Here is a 14,493-nt window from a genome sequence, read left to right as displayed (position 1 = left end):
CCAATGCCATTTATTTTTGCCTTCTATACCTTTTACTTGGCCAGTCTGATCAGAGATTTGTCTATTTTACTAGACTTTTCAAAAACACAACTTTTGCCTTTACTGATCCTCACTGTGGTTGATTTGTTTTATATTTTATTAATTACACAGTGATCTTTGTTGCCTATTTCCCATGAATTAATTCTGTTGTTTATTTACTAATGTCTTAAGTTGAATATTCTAAACATTAATGTTCAGACTTCCTTGTTTTCTAATATGTGCATTTAGGTATATAAATTTTTCTTACTTTCTATATGACCTTTAATTTTGATATTTAGAATTTCAAAATCACTCAGTCCTAAGTATTATCAAATTTCCATTATGGTTTCTTCTTTGACATTTAGAAGTGTGGTCATATATTCCAAAACGTGGTAATTTTTAAGTTCATCTTTTCTTATTGTTTTCTGTCCTGTGCATGCAAAGCTCAGGATTATATCAATTCATACACAGAATCTGGAAATCCTCCTCCAGTTCTGTCCTCTATGAGACCCACCCCTCCCCTCGGTCGGCCCCCGCATACTTCTTTCTCTAAAGCCAAGACTTGCTCAGCATTTGAGCCACCTGGGTTGTTGCATGGTTTTACACAATCGGGGCCACTCTTAGGGTAAAGCAGTGAGAGGAAAGAGGAAAATGCAGCCACACACTCTAATCCCTGGAATTCCCCTTTCCCAATACTTGGTCCAAAAAGACAGGCGCTCTCTCAGAGTTTTGGCGCCTATGTCACCGCCGCACTGCAGAGCAGCTGAGTACGAAGACTGCACTCACGGCTGGGGGAGAAGTCCTCACACTCAATTAATGGGGATTCCCACTCCCGTCTCTGACCCACAGCAGCACCTTTTCCTGGTCCTCCGGTTAGAAAGGCAGGGTTTCTCTCCGAGATTTTCTTGCCGGGACTTGTTCTGCATTGGGGCCCCAGTTCTACACTGGGCCTCTCTCAGGTTAAAGCCAGAAGATAAAAGAGGAAGGCAGAAAAATGTATCCCCAAACGATTCATTCCTCAAGTTTTGACTCCCTTCTCCAATCATCCTGCTATTGTGAACTTTTTAGAGTCTTCAGGTGGTTTCATGCAGTACATTGTCCGGAGGCCTCAACTATAATTGGTGGGAAGGAATAGGTGCGTTTACTCCCTCTTCACCAGCCTCAGAAGGCCCATCTCTTGCTTTTCACTGAACTCAGGTTTAATTCAAATTATGAATTTTGTACTTTTCCAGCGTTGTGTTATCTTTTAGCTGAGGGTCCTTCATATGCAGACAGACATGATGCTGGAAGCAGTAATCTCCCCTTTCTTTTCTAATGACTCACAAGCCATCTTTTTATTTAATATTAATAATACATTTCAGACATGGCCAATGAACAATATTAAGCTGTTTCTATATAGTTCTCTAAGTCTACTCTTTTTACTTAACCGTAAGTACTTGCTGGGAACCTCCAATGCTGAAGCACGGTGCTAAATGCTAAGGAATATGGAAATAAGACAAATAGATCCTCAGGGCATTCACAATTCAGCAAGGAAAACAGACATATATGACTGTTGTAAAATACTCTGATAAGTGCTGTGATAGGTCACTGAAGTGTTATGGTGACCTGGAACTCAATAGTTCCAGCAAGAGACTGGTTGGCAACAATGTGCTTTGGAAAGGAGATCACACATTAGTTAGCTCTTGAGGGATGAGCAGCATTTTACTATGGGAAGGGCATTCAAGATAAAGGAGAGGACAAGCACTTTCACAAAAATAGAAACGCAAATGGCAACTACCATTAACAACAATGTATTATATGCCCAAAAATTGCTAAGAGTAGATTTTAAATGTTCTCACAACAAAAAAATAAAATAAGTGTTTGAGATAATGGATATGTTAATTAGCTTGACTTAGCCTTTTCACAACATACACATATATCAAAATATCATGTTGTACACCATCAATATGTAAAATTTTTGTTTGTCAAGCAAATAAATACATAAAACAAAAGGTAAGACATTTTGTAATTTTCCAGCATTGTGTTATATCTTAGCTAAGGGTTCTTCATACACAGACTGACATGATAGTAGAAGCAGAAATCTCCCACTTTCTTTTCTAATGACTCGCAAGCTATCTTTTTATTTAATAATACATTCAGACATGGCTAATGAACAATATTAAGCTGTTTCTGTTTAGTTCCCCAAGTCCACTCTTTTCACTTAGCAAGTACTTATTGGGAACCTCCAATATTGAAGCACTGTGCAAATGGTAAGGAATATGGAAATAAACAAGACAAATAGATCCTCAAGGCATTCACAATTCAGTAAGAAAAACAGACACCTGGCCGGCTGCAGTGGCTCACGTCTGTAATCCCAGCACTTTGGGAGGCGGAGGCGGGTGTATCACGAGGTCAGGAGATGGAGACTATCCTGGCTAACATGATGAAACCCCGTTTCTACTAAAAATACAAAAAAAATTAGCTGGGCGTGGTGGCAGCGCCTGTAGTCCCAGCTACTCGGGAGGCTGAGGCAGGAGAATGGCATGAACCTGGGAGGCGGAGCTTGCAGTGAGTCAAGATCTCGCCACTGCACTCCAGCCTGGGCAACAGAGCAAGCCTCTGTCTCAAAAAAAAAGAAAAAAAGAAAAGAAAACAAAAACAGACACCTATGACTGCATGCTCAGAGGAGATCAAGATCAGGTTTTCCACCTTTTGCTCCTCATCGAATGAAACATTGCTTCTTCCAGAAAGTACTATACTCACAAAATAACCTAGCTCAGGGAGACTTTCTGATGATCTCGCTGATATGGAACAGAAACACCACATGCATACACACAGATGTCATCTTGGCAGTTCTGCCTTTCTTATGAGGCTAACTCTGTTGGTTTTATTTTGTTACTTTTCCAAATTCAGTAAAACATCACACTTTTAAAGACTGGACTGGGACCTAGGTCAATATGTAAGACAGGAATTTTTCTGAAGAAAATTATCAATTTACCCTAGAAATACTTTTTAATGTTTACTGATAGGCAAACATTAATATTCTTTTTTATCCTTTTTTAAATGAGTTCTGATACGAAAATGATGAACAAAAATTGGAAAAGCATTCATGAGCATTTACTTAAATCTTACTTATTACACAAATTAAATACTCCTTTTCAAATGGCACTGTGGAAAGGTATTTTCCTCTCCCTGTGGAACTCAGTAAGTGTACCGAGTTTGCTGCCATAACAAAGTACCACAGACTGAGTAGCTTACACATCAGAAATTTATTTTCTCACAATGCTGGATGATAGACGTCTGAGAACAAAGTGTGAACAGGGCTGGTTTCTTCTGAGACCTCTCTCCTTGGCTTGTAGATGGTCATCCCCTCCCTGTGTCTTCACATGATCTTTCCTCTGTGTGTGTCTATGTCCTAATTTCCTCTTCTTATAAGGACATCAATTATATTGTGCCCACCAGTATGACCTTATTTTAACTTAATTAACTCTTTAAAGATTCCATCTCAAACATGTCACATGCTGAAATGCTGGAGAGTAGGACTTTAACATATGAATGTGGGGGTGGGGGTGCACAATTCAGCCCATAATAGTACACTTAAGACAACCTCCACAAACCAAGTCAGTATTATTAATATTTCCCCCAACAAATAGACCCACCACATATTTTGGATCATTTTGTTTTATTGATTAAATAAAACTATGACATATTCATATAATGGCATAGTATAATTGCCATAAAATGGAATAACCATAAAATTATGCTGGAGAAAAACATTTATATTTACCTATGTAGTTACCTTTTCCAATGTTCTTTATTTCTTCATGTGGATTTGAGTTACGGTCTAGTCTATGGCCATACCACCCTGAACACACCTGTTCTCATCCGAGTTACTATCTAGTGTCTTTTTATTTTAGTCTGAAGGACTCCCTTTATTATTTCTTGGAGTACATGTCTGCTAGCAACAAAGTCTCTCCACTTTTGTTCATGGAATGGCTTCATTTCTCCTTCATTTGTGAAGGATAATTTTGCAGATAGAGAATCTCAGTTGACAGTCTTTTTCTTTCAGTGCTTTGAATAATGTCTTCTCACTGCCTTCTGGCCTCCATGGTTTCTAATGAGAAATAAGTTGTTAATGTCATTGAAAATCACTTGCATGTAATGAGTTGTTTATCTTTTGCTGCCTTCAAGATTCCACCTTCATCATTGTGTTTCAACTGTTTGATCATGATGAGTCTCAGTGTGAATCTCTTTGGGTTCATCTTACTTGTGGTTTGATAAGCTTCTTAGATGTGTAGATTACTCCTGGTATTTTCTCTTAATACTCTCTTTCTGGGGCTCCTGTAATGCGTATGTTGGTATGCTTGCTGGTGTCCCACAGGTCTCTGAGGCACTGTTCATTTTTCTCCATTCTTCTTAATTTCTATACCTCGATCATCTCAACTGACCTATCTTCAGGCTCCCTGATCCTCTCTTCTGCCAGCTCAAATCTGCGAAGTTCCTGTAGTAGTTCTTTTCTTTCATTTATTGTACTTTTTACTTCAGAATTTATGTTTGGATTTTACATGTAACTTATTTTTATTATTGATATTCTTTATTTGGGGAAACAATGTTTCCCTAATTTCCTTTAGCTCTTTAGACATGGCTTCTTTTAGTTCTTTGAACATATTTAAAATAGCTGATTTAAAGTCTTTCTCTAGTGAATCCAATGCCTAGACATCTTCAAGGACAGTTTCTATTGACTGCTTCCCTTCCTGTGTATGGGACATGCTTTCTTATTTCTTTGCATGTGTCATAGTTTTTTGTTGAAAACAGGCATTTTAAATAATATAATGTAGTAATCCTGAAAATGAGATTTTCCCTCCTTTTCAGAGTTTTTTGTTGCCATTGCTATTTGTTTTTTAGTCACTTTCCTGAGCTAATTTTGTAAGGTCTGTACTTTTTGTGTATATGGCCACTAAAGTCTCTGCTCAGTTAATTTAGTGATCAGCTAATAATTAGACAGGTTCTCTTAAAAGCCAGTAACCAAAAATCTCCCAGTCTTTGTCAAGGGTCTCTATGTACATGGTGGGACGTGCCTTCAGCATTCAGTCAGGCACTTTACAACTCTGCATTAACCTTCACCTCCTACTTGCACAGAGCCTCAGTGTCAACCAGAAGGGAGAGCTCAGGGCCTTCTCTGGTTTTCTTGGGCATGTGCACAGCCCTACACATGCATGTGGCCTTCTAGTTTCTCAGGAATATGTCAGAGTTTTCCAAAGCTCCCTATGAACATCTTTCCCAAAAATATATTTTTGTTCTTTGATTAGCTTGCTGTTTTCCCCAACTGTTATCACAGCCCTATTTTCTAGCCACTTTACCATAAATATGTACTTTCTTGGTGGAAAGAGAGTTATTGGATAACCTTCTCCTCTTGACTTCCTGTTTGTTCCTCATTCTGAGCCCACATATCCCTGCCATCACCTGTCTTCACCCCACCACTCCCAAGCACAGATAAAGAAAACAATTCAGAAGAGAAACATTGTTTGAGAAGTAAAATCAAATCAGTGTTGACCTATTTTTCTAATACCTAAAAGCCCTGCAATATTTGTTTTAGAGGCATAAAGAGGGGGCTTCTGTGGGTCATCCAAGGAAATATTGAAGAAGGGTCACATTTCGGTTTTAAGATTAAGAGGAAGAGCACAGAGCTGGGATGAGGGCTGGTGCTGGCTCAGGCCCGACAGCTATCGTTAAGTCAATCACATAGGTCCCTGGCACCCCAGTTTCTTCTTCTAGACACAAGGAGCAAATGTAGTGCTGCAGGAATGTTGTGTAGCTCTGGACCCTTCTGTGTAAACATTCACAGGTATCCTCTTCTCCCTAATCCACCTGCATTCAGCACAAAGCAGCTGCGCAATACTTATTGGTGGTCCTGACAGATGACATACCAACTAGCTGGCTGGCTGCTCTCCTGAATGAATGGACACAGGGCCACAGTATGACATTCATGAGTCCCTGGTGATTTTGCCTTTGTAAGTCCCTTGCCCCATTAAGAAAATGTGTTAAATTGTATTTTACAACTGTGTTGGTGTAAAGATGAATACGTTAACAATTTTTCCATCTAAAAGTTTATATTTTCTGATTTTAAAAAAGTTAAAACATTTTCATGGGCCTCTAAAAGTATCATGAGCTGTAGACACCATGCCTTTTTGCCTAATGGAGAAGTCAGCCCTGGATTAATGACTGAATGAATATTTCCATTTCCTGAGAATTTTTATAAAAGAATTCTTTGGCCTCGGAAAAAAAAACACACACACACAAGTGTCATTTCTCATATCTTATGCCACACTTGTTGCCTATTTTTATTTTCTAACGAGTTGGCTGGAATTTTCCTCATTCTGCCATTTCATATTTAAAAGAAAGCTACTTCCTGACTCCAGGGCTGCTGGTAGCTCACGTGGTGCTTTTGTGCAAATTACAGAAAGGCTTCTCATGTTTAAGAAAAGGGAAAAGTGGCCAGGAGCAGTGGCTCACACCTGTAATCCCAACACTTTGGGAGGCCGAGGCAAGTGGATTGCCTGAGCTCAGGAGTTCGCGAACAGCCTGGGCAACATGATGAAACTCTGTCTCTACTAAAATACAAAAAAAAAAAAAAAAATTAGCCAGGCATGGCGGTGTGCACCTGTAGTCCCAGCTGCTCAGAAGTCTGAGGCAGGAGAATTGCTTAGACCCAGAAGGCGGAGTTTGCAGTCAGCCGAGATCGGAACCACTGCATTCCAGCCTGGGCAACAGAGCAAGACTCCATCTCAAAAAAAAAAAGAAGGAGGAAAAGCTTTTAAAGTAGTTATGATTGCATAATCTGAGTAACTATGACCACTGGGCCTAAGGAAAGTGCAAATTCAGGTGGGTAACCCTTCCAACTGCATCTGGGGGCCACAGTCATGGCCTGTGTATTAATGGCAGGTGGGAGGGTAACACTGATCTGTGGCCTCTAGCTTAAAAGCAGCCTAAGTGTAGTTCTGTATATGAAATTTCATTCTAAGTCTGTGGCTAAAGAGCTCAAATACCATTAGAACCCAGGCTAAGTCTCCAAGAGTAGTAGGAGGCCAGAGTCATGGCTTCAGGGTTCTCCCAGAGCAAAGAGTGGACCAGATATAGCCACACGCAAGCAAACACTTGTGTGCATTTGCACACTTGATTTCCTTTGTGTGTGCATGACCGTGCAGGCAAATGTGGCTTGATGTGAGCCAGGACTCTCTCATTGTTCCCCAGGACTCCCCTAAGAGGCCTGGAATCTCCATGGCACATTAGCATGTGTCTACAACGTGAATGACACCTACTAAGTTGTGGCACTGTATGCAGGTCAGTCTCAACAGCTGCATGCAGTACTCCTCCCGGCTCTCTGTGACTCCTTGGCCATGGAAAGCCCACACTCACATATGCTAAAGCCTCCATTCTTCTCTCTGCAGGGATGACATGCCAAGCTCGAAGCTCCTACATCACCAGTGAGATCCTGTGGGGTTACCGGTTCACGCCTGTCCTGACCCTGGAGGATGGGTTCTACGAAGTTGACTACAACAGCTTCCATGAGACCTATGAGACCAGCACCCCATCCCTTAGTGCCAAAGAGCTGGCCGAGTTAGCCAGCAGGGCAGAGCTGCCCCTGAGTTGGTCTGTATCCAGCAAACTCAACCAACATGCAGAACTGGAGACTGAAGAGGAAGAAAAGAACCTTGAAGAGCAAACAGAAAGAAATGGTGATGTGGCAAACCTGGAGAATGAATCCAAAGTTTAGTGCCCTAGCTGGGCAACCCCTTCTCTTCTCCCCCTGACACAATCTTCCCTTGTCTCTCATTCTCTTTCTTTTTTGTCTCTCTTGCTTTGTTCTTTCTTTATATTTAATTTTTACATGACCAGAAAACAAATCTTCAAGGTGTAAAATATCTACCTGCCCTCTCTCAGTTGTTTAGATTGACAAGGTAGACGTGGATTTGATGAAGGTGCAAAGTGCTCTCGTTTGTGGCCCAAGCCTGGTCTCCTCCCAAAATGCTACACGTCCAGCTCCTGGAGAGTTCAGTTACTTACCTGCATGTGTTGTATAATACCAGATCACTCAAAAAGGTGTGTCAAAGATTTTACCTGGGATATGACAAGCAAGGTTTCCGGTGCCTATTTATTCATTCAGTGAGACACAGAGTGGAGCCCTCAGTTTTATAGATCCCAATTCTTTTCATCTACTACAGGGTGAGGTGCTTGCCCCCGTGTGGGCGTGGCAGTTATAGGGCCCAGGTGAGCTGAAGACAAACCACTGTACATATATATGCCTTATGTAATTATTTTCTTTTTGTAGTTAGTAATAAAACCCAGCATGTACAAAAGTACCATAGAACAGAACTTCTAAATACTGTACATAGATGTATCATTAATGTAGGTTTAGATATATAACTTTAGAAATAAGAAGCAAAAAAAAAAAAAAAAAGAAAGAAAGATTCCTAACATGCAGTAGGCGTTTCTGTTTTGATGTCTGTGTTTTCCAGGTTATTTTGATCCCGTTGACGGCTGGCCCTTCAGTGCACGGCCTTTGTTTGTGTCTCAGACTGGCAGCCGTTAGGGTACCTCACTGTTCCCATGCTGATCCCTTCATTGAATCTAATAAGCCATAGGTCTGGGGGAAATTGAGAGATCTGGTAGATGACAAAACCCACCACCAATATGCTGATATACTGTGAAATGTTACAAAACAGATGTCTTTTTTTAAAAGATAACAAGGGCCTCACTAACTGGCCTGGAGGAGGGGGAATACCAGGAAGGAGATATTCTCTAGCATGTCACCAAAGGTATGTTTTTACTTTTCACATGAGCTCTTGCCCTTTGTAGTACAATAATTTAGGAAACTTTTCTGCAAAACCATTGATTCTCCAGCTGTAGTTTCTCTACAGACTGTTACAATGAGACATGGTAAGTTAGCAGAAGATGGTTTGGGTCTAAAGCCATGAAATTCATGAAGGCATGTAGTGAGTGACACGCATTATAATCATCGACCTCTCACGCTTTGACTCTATCTGGCGTTCTGAGAATGACATCTCGCCTGTCCCTGGGGCTTATCCATCAGCATTTCTTGCATTGTGATCTTTTATTTTTATTCTTTTATTATTTTGAAATGACCAGAGTTCAGTATTCAAAGATTAGATCAACAATCTTGATGATTGTCTAAGAAATGTCTCCAGAGTACGCCACAGGTTAGAAATCAAATCCAAAGTGTCTCTCAATCAAAAGAAAACAAACAAAAAACTCCAGCCTTAATTCACTTTAATCTGCAAAAAGGAAGGAAGGAAGGAAGGAAGGAAGGAAGGAAGGAAGGAAGGGAGGGTATTTGTACTGGAAATCTGAATTTTAAAATGAAAAACATAAGAAAATAAATCTTAGCTCAAACCTCTGGGGCAGGTGGAGATTTTGCACTGTAACAGATCTTTCACATTAATTTTGCATTTATAAGCTGTTTGTTCTTTAACACAGTTGCCCATCATAAATATTCATTGAATGGATCCAAGTTTATTTTCAGCTCCTACAGCTGTGCTCAGTTTGAGGCTCTGCACCATGGAGGTCAAAGAGATCAAACTAGCTGTCCCTCTTTGTTTCCCTTGCCTTCCCTGACCTGATTGCACAGGCCTTTGCTGTAGTCTGGGGACCCTGTCTACTAAAAAAGAAGTCCCAGGATAAGGAAAGTGGCTCCTAAATATAACCTCGGGGCCTCTCTTCTCCCATCTCAGAGACGTTGGATCAGAACAACTGCCTCTTGGCACTGACTTTAAGGAAGACAAAACTGTTGGCCATAGCCCTTTCCTGTTTGGCAGCATTTCCTTTTTTGCATTGAATCTCTGTTGAATCATTTCTTTATTTCACACACTCTAAGAAGGAGGTGGTGGTCCGGGAGGAAGAAGCTCGATACACACCCCTTGAGGCTGCGAGGAGGAGCTATGGCCTGACCTCGAGGCAGCCTAACGAAGGGCACTCTTGCCTTGGGGAGCTCCCCTGCAGCCTTGCCAGGGTTGCAGGGCAGGCCATGGCAGGTATGAAACGAGATGGAGTAGGGGCTGCAAAATGTCTTCTAATTTAGTTCTTGAAGACTCACTGGGCCTTTTTAATTCCATTGCTAAGGTTTAAAGGACAGTGCACAACCTGGTGTCTGGTTGGAAGAGCAGCTCAGGGCCTGATCCCTGCTTGCCTGCCCTTTAGCACAACTGAACGAAGAGCCTTGACAACACGTTGGCCACGTGCACCTGTCAGTTCTGTGTCTGTGACAGGCACCCAGATGTGAGGTCTCTCCCTGTTTCTCACTGTCTTTGTTGTCAATGTAGTTGGAGACAGAACTTGAACCAAATCTCGTTTTTGTAATGTGAGCCTCTGAATCTTTAAATGAGGATGCTCCTGAAGAACCTTTTACTAGAATGTCCCTATCAAACATGTCTATTTTTCTACAGTTGTTAACACAGTTTAACAGTGTATTTTGTGTCAACCGTTAAAATTTGGAACTGAAAGTTCATTGAGACTGATTTTCTAAGCAGCAAGTAGTAAGCGAATGGTGTTTTCCATTAAGACAGTTCAACAAAATTGACCCCACCATTTCCACTCATTCTATTCTCCAATATCCAGTCCTCATTCCCTCAGTCACTCCATTAGCAAACCAAGTGCAATGAGAATTTTTTAAAAGTCTCTTTTAATACAACAGTATCCATAACCAGTGAAGATCACTCTCAACTTGATCCTTTGGTCTGTTTGGTTAATGCATTTCAGTCGCTTTTCCATAAAGCATGGTGGGATCCGTGAGCCCGATAAGAATTTGGAATTTAAGGGTATGGTTCACCACAGTTGACCCCAATCTGACAGAACAAAGTGCTCCTGGATGGAAGGGCAGGTTCAGCTGCAAACATGACCCCCACCACAAGGCTGCTGAGTTCCTCGGATTCTCACCTCCGCCCACCTCAACGTGCTCTCCAACTGGAAAAGCACCCATTCATTTATAAATCAACTTTCTGGAACCAATAAAATCATTTATGTTTTAGCTGTCCCCTGGGCAAGCTATACTCTTTTGCATTAACATAGCAAATGTCAACTTTTCTGTTCCTTCAATGTTCCTTCAAACATGGCCTTCCAGCCTGGTTGTTCCAACATATATCCTATCTATGTCCATGAGGCAGAACTCTTTCTTCCCCAACTCCCTTCCTCCATCTATCCCCACCCTTTGTTCTTTTATCTGGTTCTCCAGTTCCAATTCTACTGTTTTAGTTCAGTACCTTATGTTCCCTAACAGAAATCCAGCTGCAAATGTCAACCTATTTCTTAAGCACAATTTTCTCTTGCAGGTTTAACCAAGCTAGGGCTCTGAAGTGTCTATTTTTCATTGCATTCTAATTTAAAAACTATTCATGACTTCATTTAATAGTCTAAATTTTGAATTCTCCAGAGCAACATTCTTATGCTTTCCATCGCCACATTTTCTTACATTCCACGTTTCTTACTTTTTTCCCCTTTGCTTTTTTATTTAGATTTAGGCCAGTGTCTTTGGGATATTTAGAAACTGCTTACAAAGGTGGGAACTGGTGGACAGAAAAAGGAGGCATAAGAAAGCTATTAGAAAACTACCTGAACTCACCAGAAGAATGGGAAATCATTTGATTTGCTGAAAGAATATGGTTAAACTACTCATAGTAAATCATTTCCAAAACAGTTTGCTAAGAGTCTGGCTACTCTTCAGTCTTTTTTTCCTTGACTTGGGTGATACTCTGTATGATTTAGAAATGTCAGGAAGGAAGGTAGTTGAAAGTTCAGTGTCCTCTATATATGGTAAACATTATCTTCCAGGAGATTCCCTCTCAATGGATGGCTCTAACATTGAAAAACGTAGGTAACATATACATAGTAGATGATTCGTTGATATTACATTACAATACACTAAAATAACATTATCTTGTTTCTAAACTTTATGGCCAACCTGTATTTAAGAAAATGTGAGCCTTTAATTTAAAATTGAGTAAAGCACACCGCTTCCTAATAGTTCTGCCTTCAATGTCTTGAGTGCTTTAGATGCAGAGTGTCATCTAGAAGTCAAAATTCTGTCAGAAGGCTGCTAAGATATTTTGATAAAGCACAGAATGTATAATAATAACAAAATGATATTTTACCCAACATGGTATGGTGTTTGAGAGCATTAAGAGCACTTGTACAAATTATCTTATTTCATTCTGATTCACCATGAGAGGCTGAGTATTATAATTTACATTTTATAGAGGGAAAACTAGGGTTTGGGCAAATTGGCCAAGTTTACAAGGCCAGTGAATCATAGCTCCTTGTCTCAAATCCAGGTCACAAGGTCCTAAGCTGTGGGCTATTTTTACTACAAAAAATTTTGGCAAACCAAATCTGCTAAAAAAAAAAAAAAAAAAAAAAAAAAAAATCTGGTCTGCTGCCTGTTATTGGACCACTTGTGAGCTAAAAGTGATTTTTACATGTTTTAATAACTGGGGGAATAAAAGAAAAGAAGAATATTTTGTGACATGTGAAAATCATCCTAAATTCAAATTTCAATGTCCACAAATAAAGTTTTATTGGAACACAGCCACAGCCATTTGTCTGTGTATTGCCTATGGCTGCTTCCACATGCACTAGCAGAGCTGAGTAATTACAACAGAGACCATGTGGCCGGCAAAGATTGAAATATTTACTATCTGGCCCTGTATAAAAAAAAGTTTGCTGACCCCTGTACTGTACTGTTAAGTACTATTGGTACTATTAAGTACTAGTAATAGTACTATTAATAGTAGTACTACTAAGTACTATGAAATATTGTACTGTACCCTTAAGAGATTCCTAGGCAATGTAGAAGAATGACTTTTTTTCTAGTGTAAATCTATTGAAGTCACTCATAAGTCTGGTCAAAATAACATAACCTTTTTTTTTTTTTTTTTTTTTTTTGTGAGAGGGACAACTGCTTCACGAGACTTAGAGAGGCCAGTCATTCAGTTAGGGTCTCAAAGGAAGAATCCTTCCTTTTCATAGCCATTCCTCCAGAGTGGCAAACAGAGTCAACAGCCAGCCAGGATCTAGTGGTCAACTCAGAAAGTAGACACAGTAAAATTACTCCTTAATCAGCTACAGAGAAATGGGCATTCTCAGCCCTGCAACAGAAATATTGCTTCAGTGGCACCCACAGGCGTTGGATGATGTACGTAGCTCAGGCTGCCAGTCTCTGCTCAGCAAAGCAGCCCAGACCTGCAGTGGTTGCTGCACATCAAACCCGCCTCGCTCCTCCACATGACTTCTCTCTTAGGCTCTCTTGGAGGAGAGCTAAATAGGTGGCCCAGATGTCTCCCTCTGTTTTCTTGCTAGTTTTCTCTAGCCTACAATTTACAACTGATCAAGGTGATGAACGTGAACCTGGAACTACCGCTCGTGTTTAATTGCGCTAGTTCTGGCTCTCTCTAGCCACTAAGCTAGAAGTTTAACATGCAATTAAAGAACTAAATGCTTCTCATGGAAAACCAAAAGGTCCTTTGAAAAGAGCTCAGGGAGACACGGAAGTGTAGTAAAGGCTTGTTGGATTTCTTGCGCTTTCTGAGTCTGAAGCAAAGACAAAGATTGGTAATTACAGACATTATGAATGGAAAAAGTCCAGACCTTGGGATTTTTAGATAAGTCAATATTAAATGACATTATTTAGTGTCACTAAGCTGAACTCCCTTGTCTTCTAAGGAAGCATTTCTAATGCCAGATGCAGTCAGCCAAGCTAGGTTCCTTATCTTTTTAGTTCTATAGAAAAACATATCAAGTTCTCTTATGAGTGCTTTCCTGGAAATCAGATGAGAAAGAAAAAAATGTGACAATGTAACAAATCATTGTGATGTTATTGTATTGTGGACAGATAAATGATGGATTTGATCCTGCGTCTGAAACTAAGTAGGTAATGGTATCTACGATATAGACCATGCAAAAAGCTTGTGACCCTTCAACTGCATGGAAGAGCATAACAACTAAGTGGGAGGAAACAAATCTCAAAGTTCAACACCATAAAACTTAAATAAATGTAAAAGGAGTCAAACTTTTACTTGGCCTCATTGCCTTGGTAAAAGAAAGCTTCATGTATCCACCTAATTCAATAAGAGAGTCCCAGGAAAAGGAAGGCAACATACTTTTAAGGCACACAAAAATATTTCATTGGGGCGGTCAACATGATTAAGTGATGGAGATTAGATTTATCACTGATGAAAATGGTATTTATAGAGTTATTTTTAGACACTATACGCCCTAGACGCGAATCCTAACACGCACTGTGGTTGGCCGGAGAATTGTGGCCACATAGTAAACAGATCTTGATTTCAGAGAATGAAATGTTCCTACCGACTTTGTGTAATTGCCCATTTCAAGATTAAGGCTCAGTGCCCACTGCATTAACACCGATCATCAATACTGTGATATCAATTAAGCCAATCTTTATAAGAATACGAAGGGCTGTTTTTCTCA

The 14,493-nt window shown here is 40.2% G+C and overlaps 1 protein-coding gene across 1 annotated transcript in view; it reads left to right on the top strand.

Moving 5' to 3' along the window:
• Window positions 1–14,132, top strand: part of KCNJ6 (potassium inwardly rectifying channel subfamily J member 6) — a 310,318-nt gene extending 296,186 nt beyond the window's left edge. Inside the window, exon 4 of the mRNA XM_003895497.5 lies at window positions 7,446–14,132. Coding sequence (XP_003895546.1) covers window positions 7,446–7,771 — 326 coding nt within the window. The 3' untranslated portion in view covers window positions 7,772–14,132. The remainder of the gene's footprint in view (window positions 1–7,445) is intronic.
• The last annotated feature ends 361 nt before the right edge of the window (window positions 14,133–14,493 follow it).

Source organism: Papio anubis, chromosome 4 (genome assembly GCF_008728515.1).
Source record: "Papio anubis isolate 15944 chromosome 4, Panubis1.0, whole genome shotgun sequence".
Classification (NCBI taxonomy): Eukaryota; Metazoa; Chordata; class Mammalia; order Primates; family Cercopithecidae; genus Papio; species Papio anubis.
Note: the sequence above shows the minus strand (reverse complement) of the source record. Positions and strands in the feature narration are given on the sequence as shown.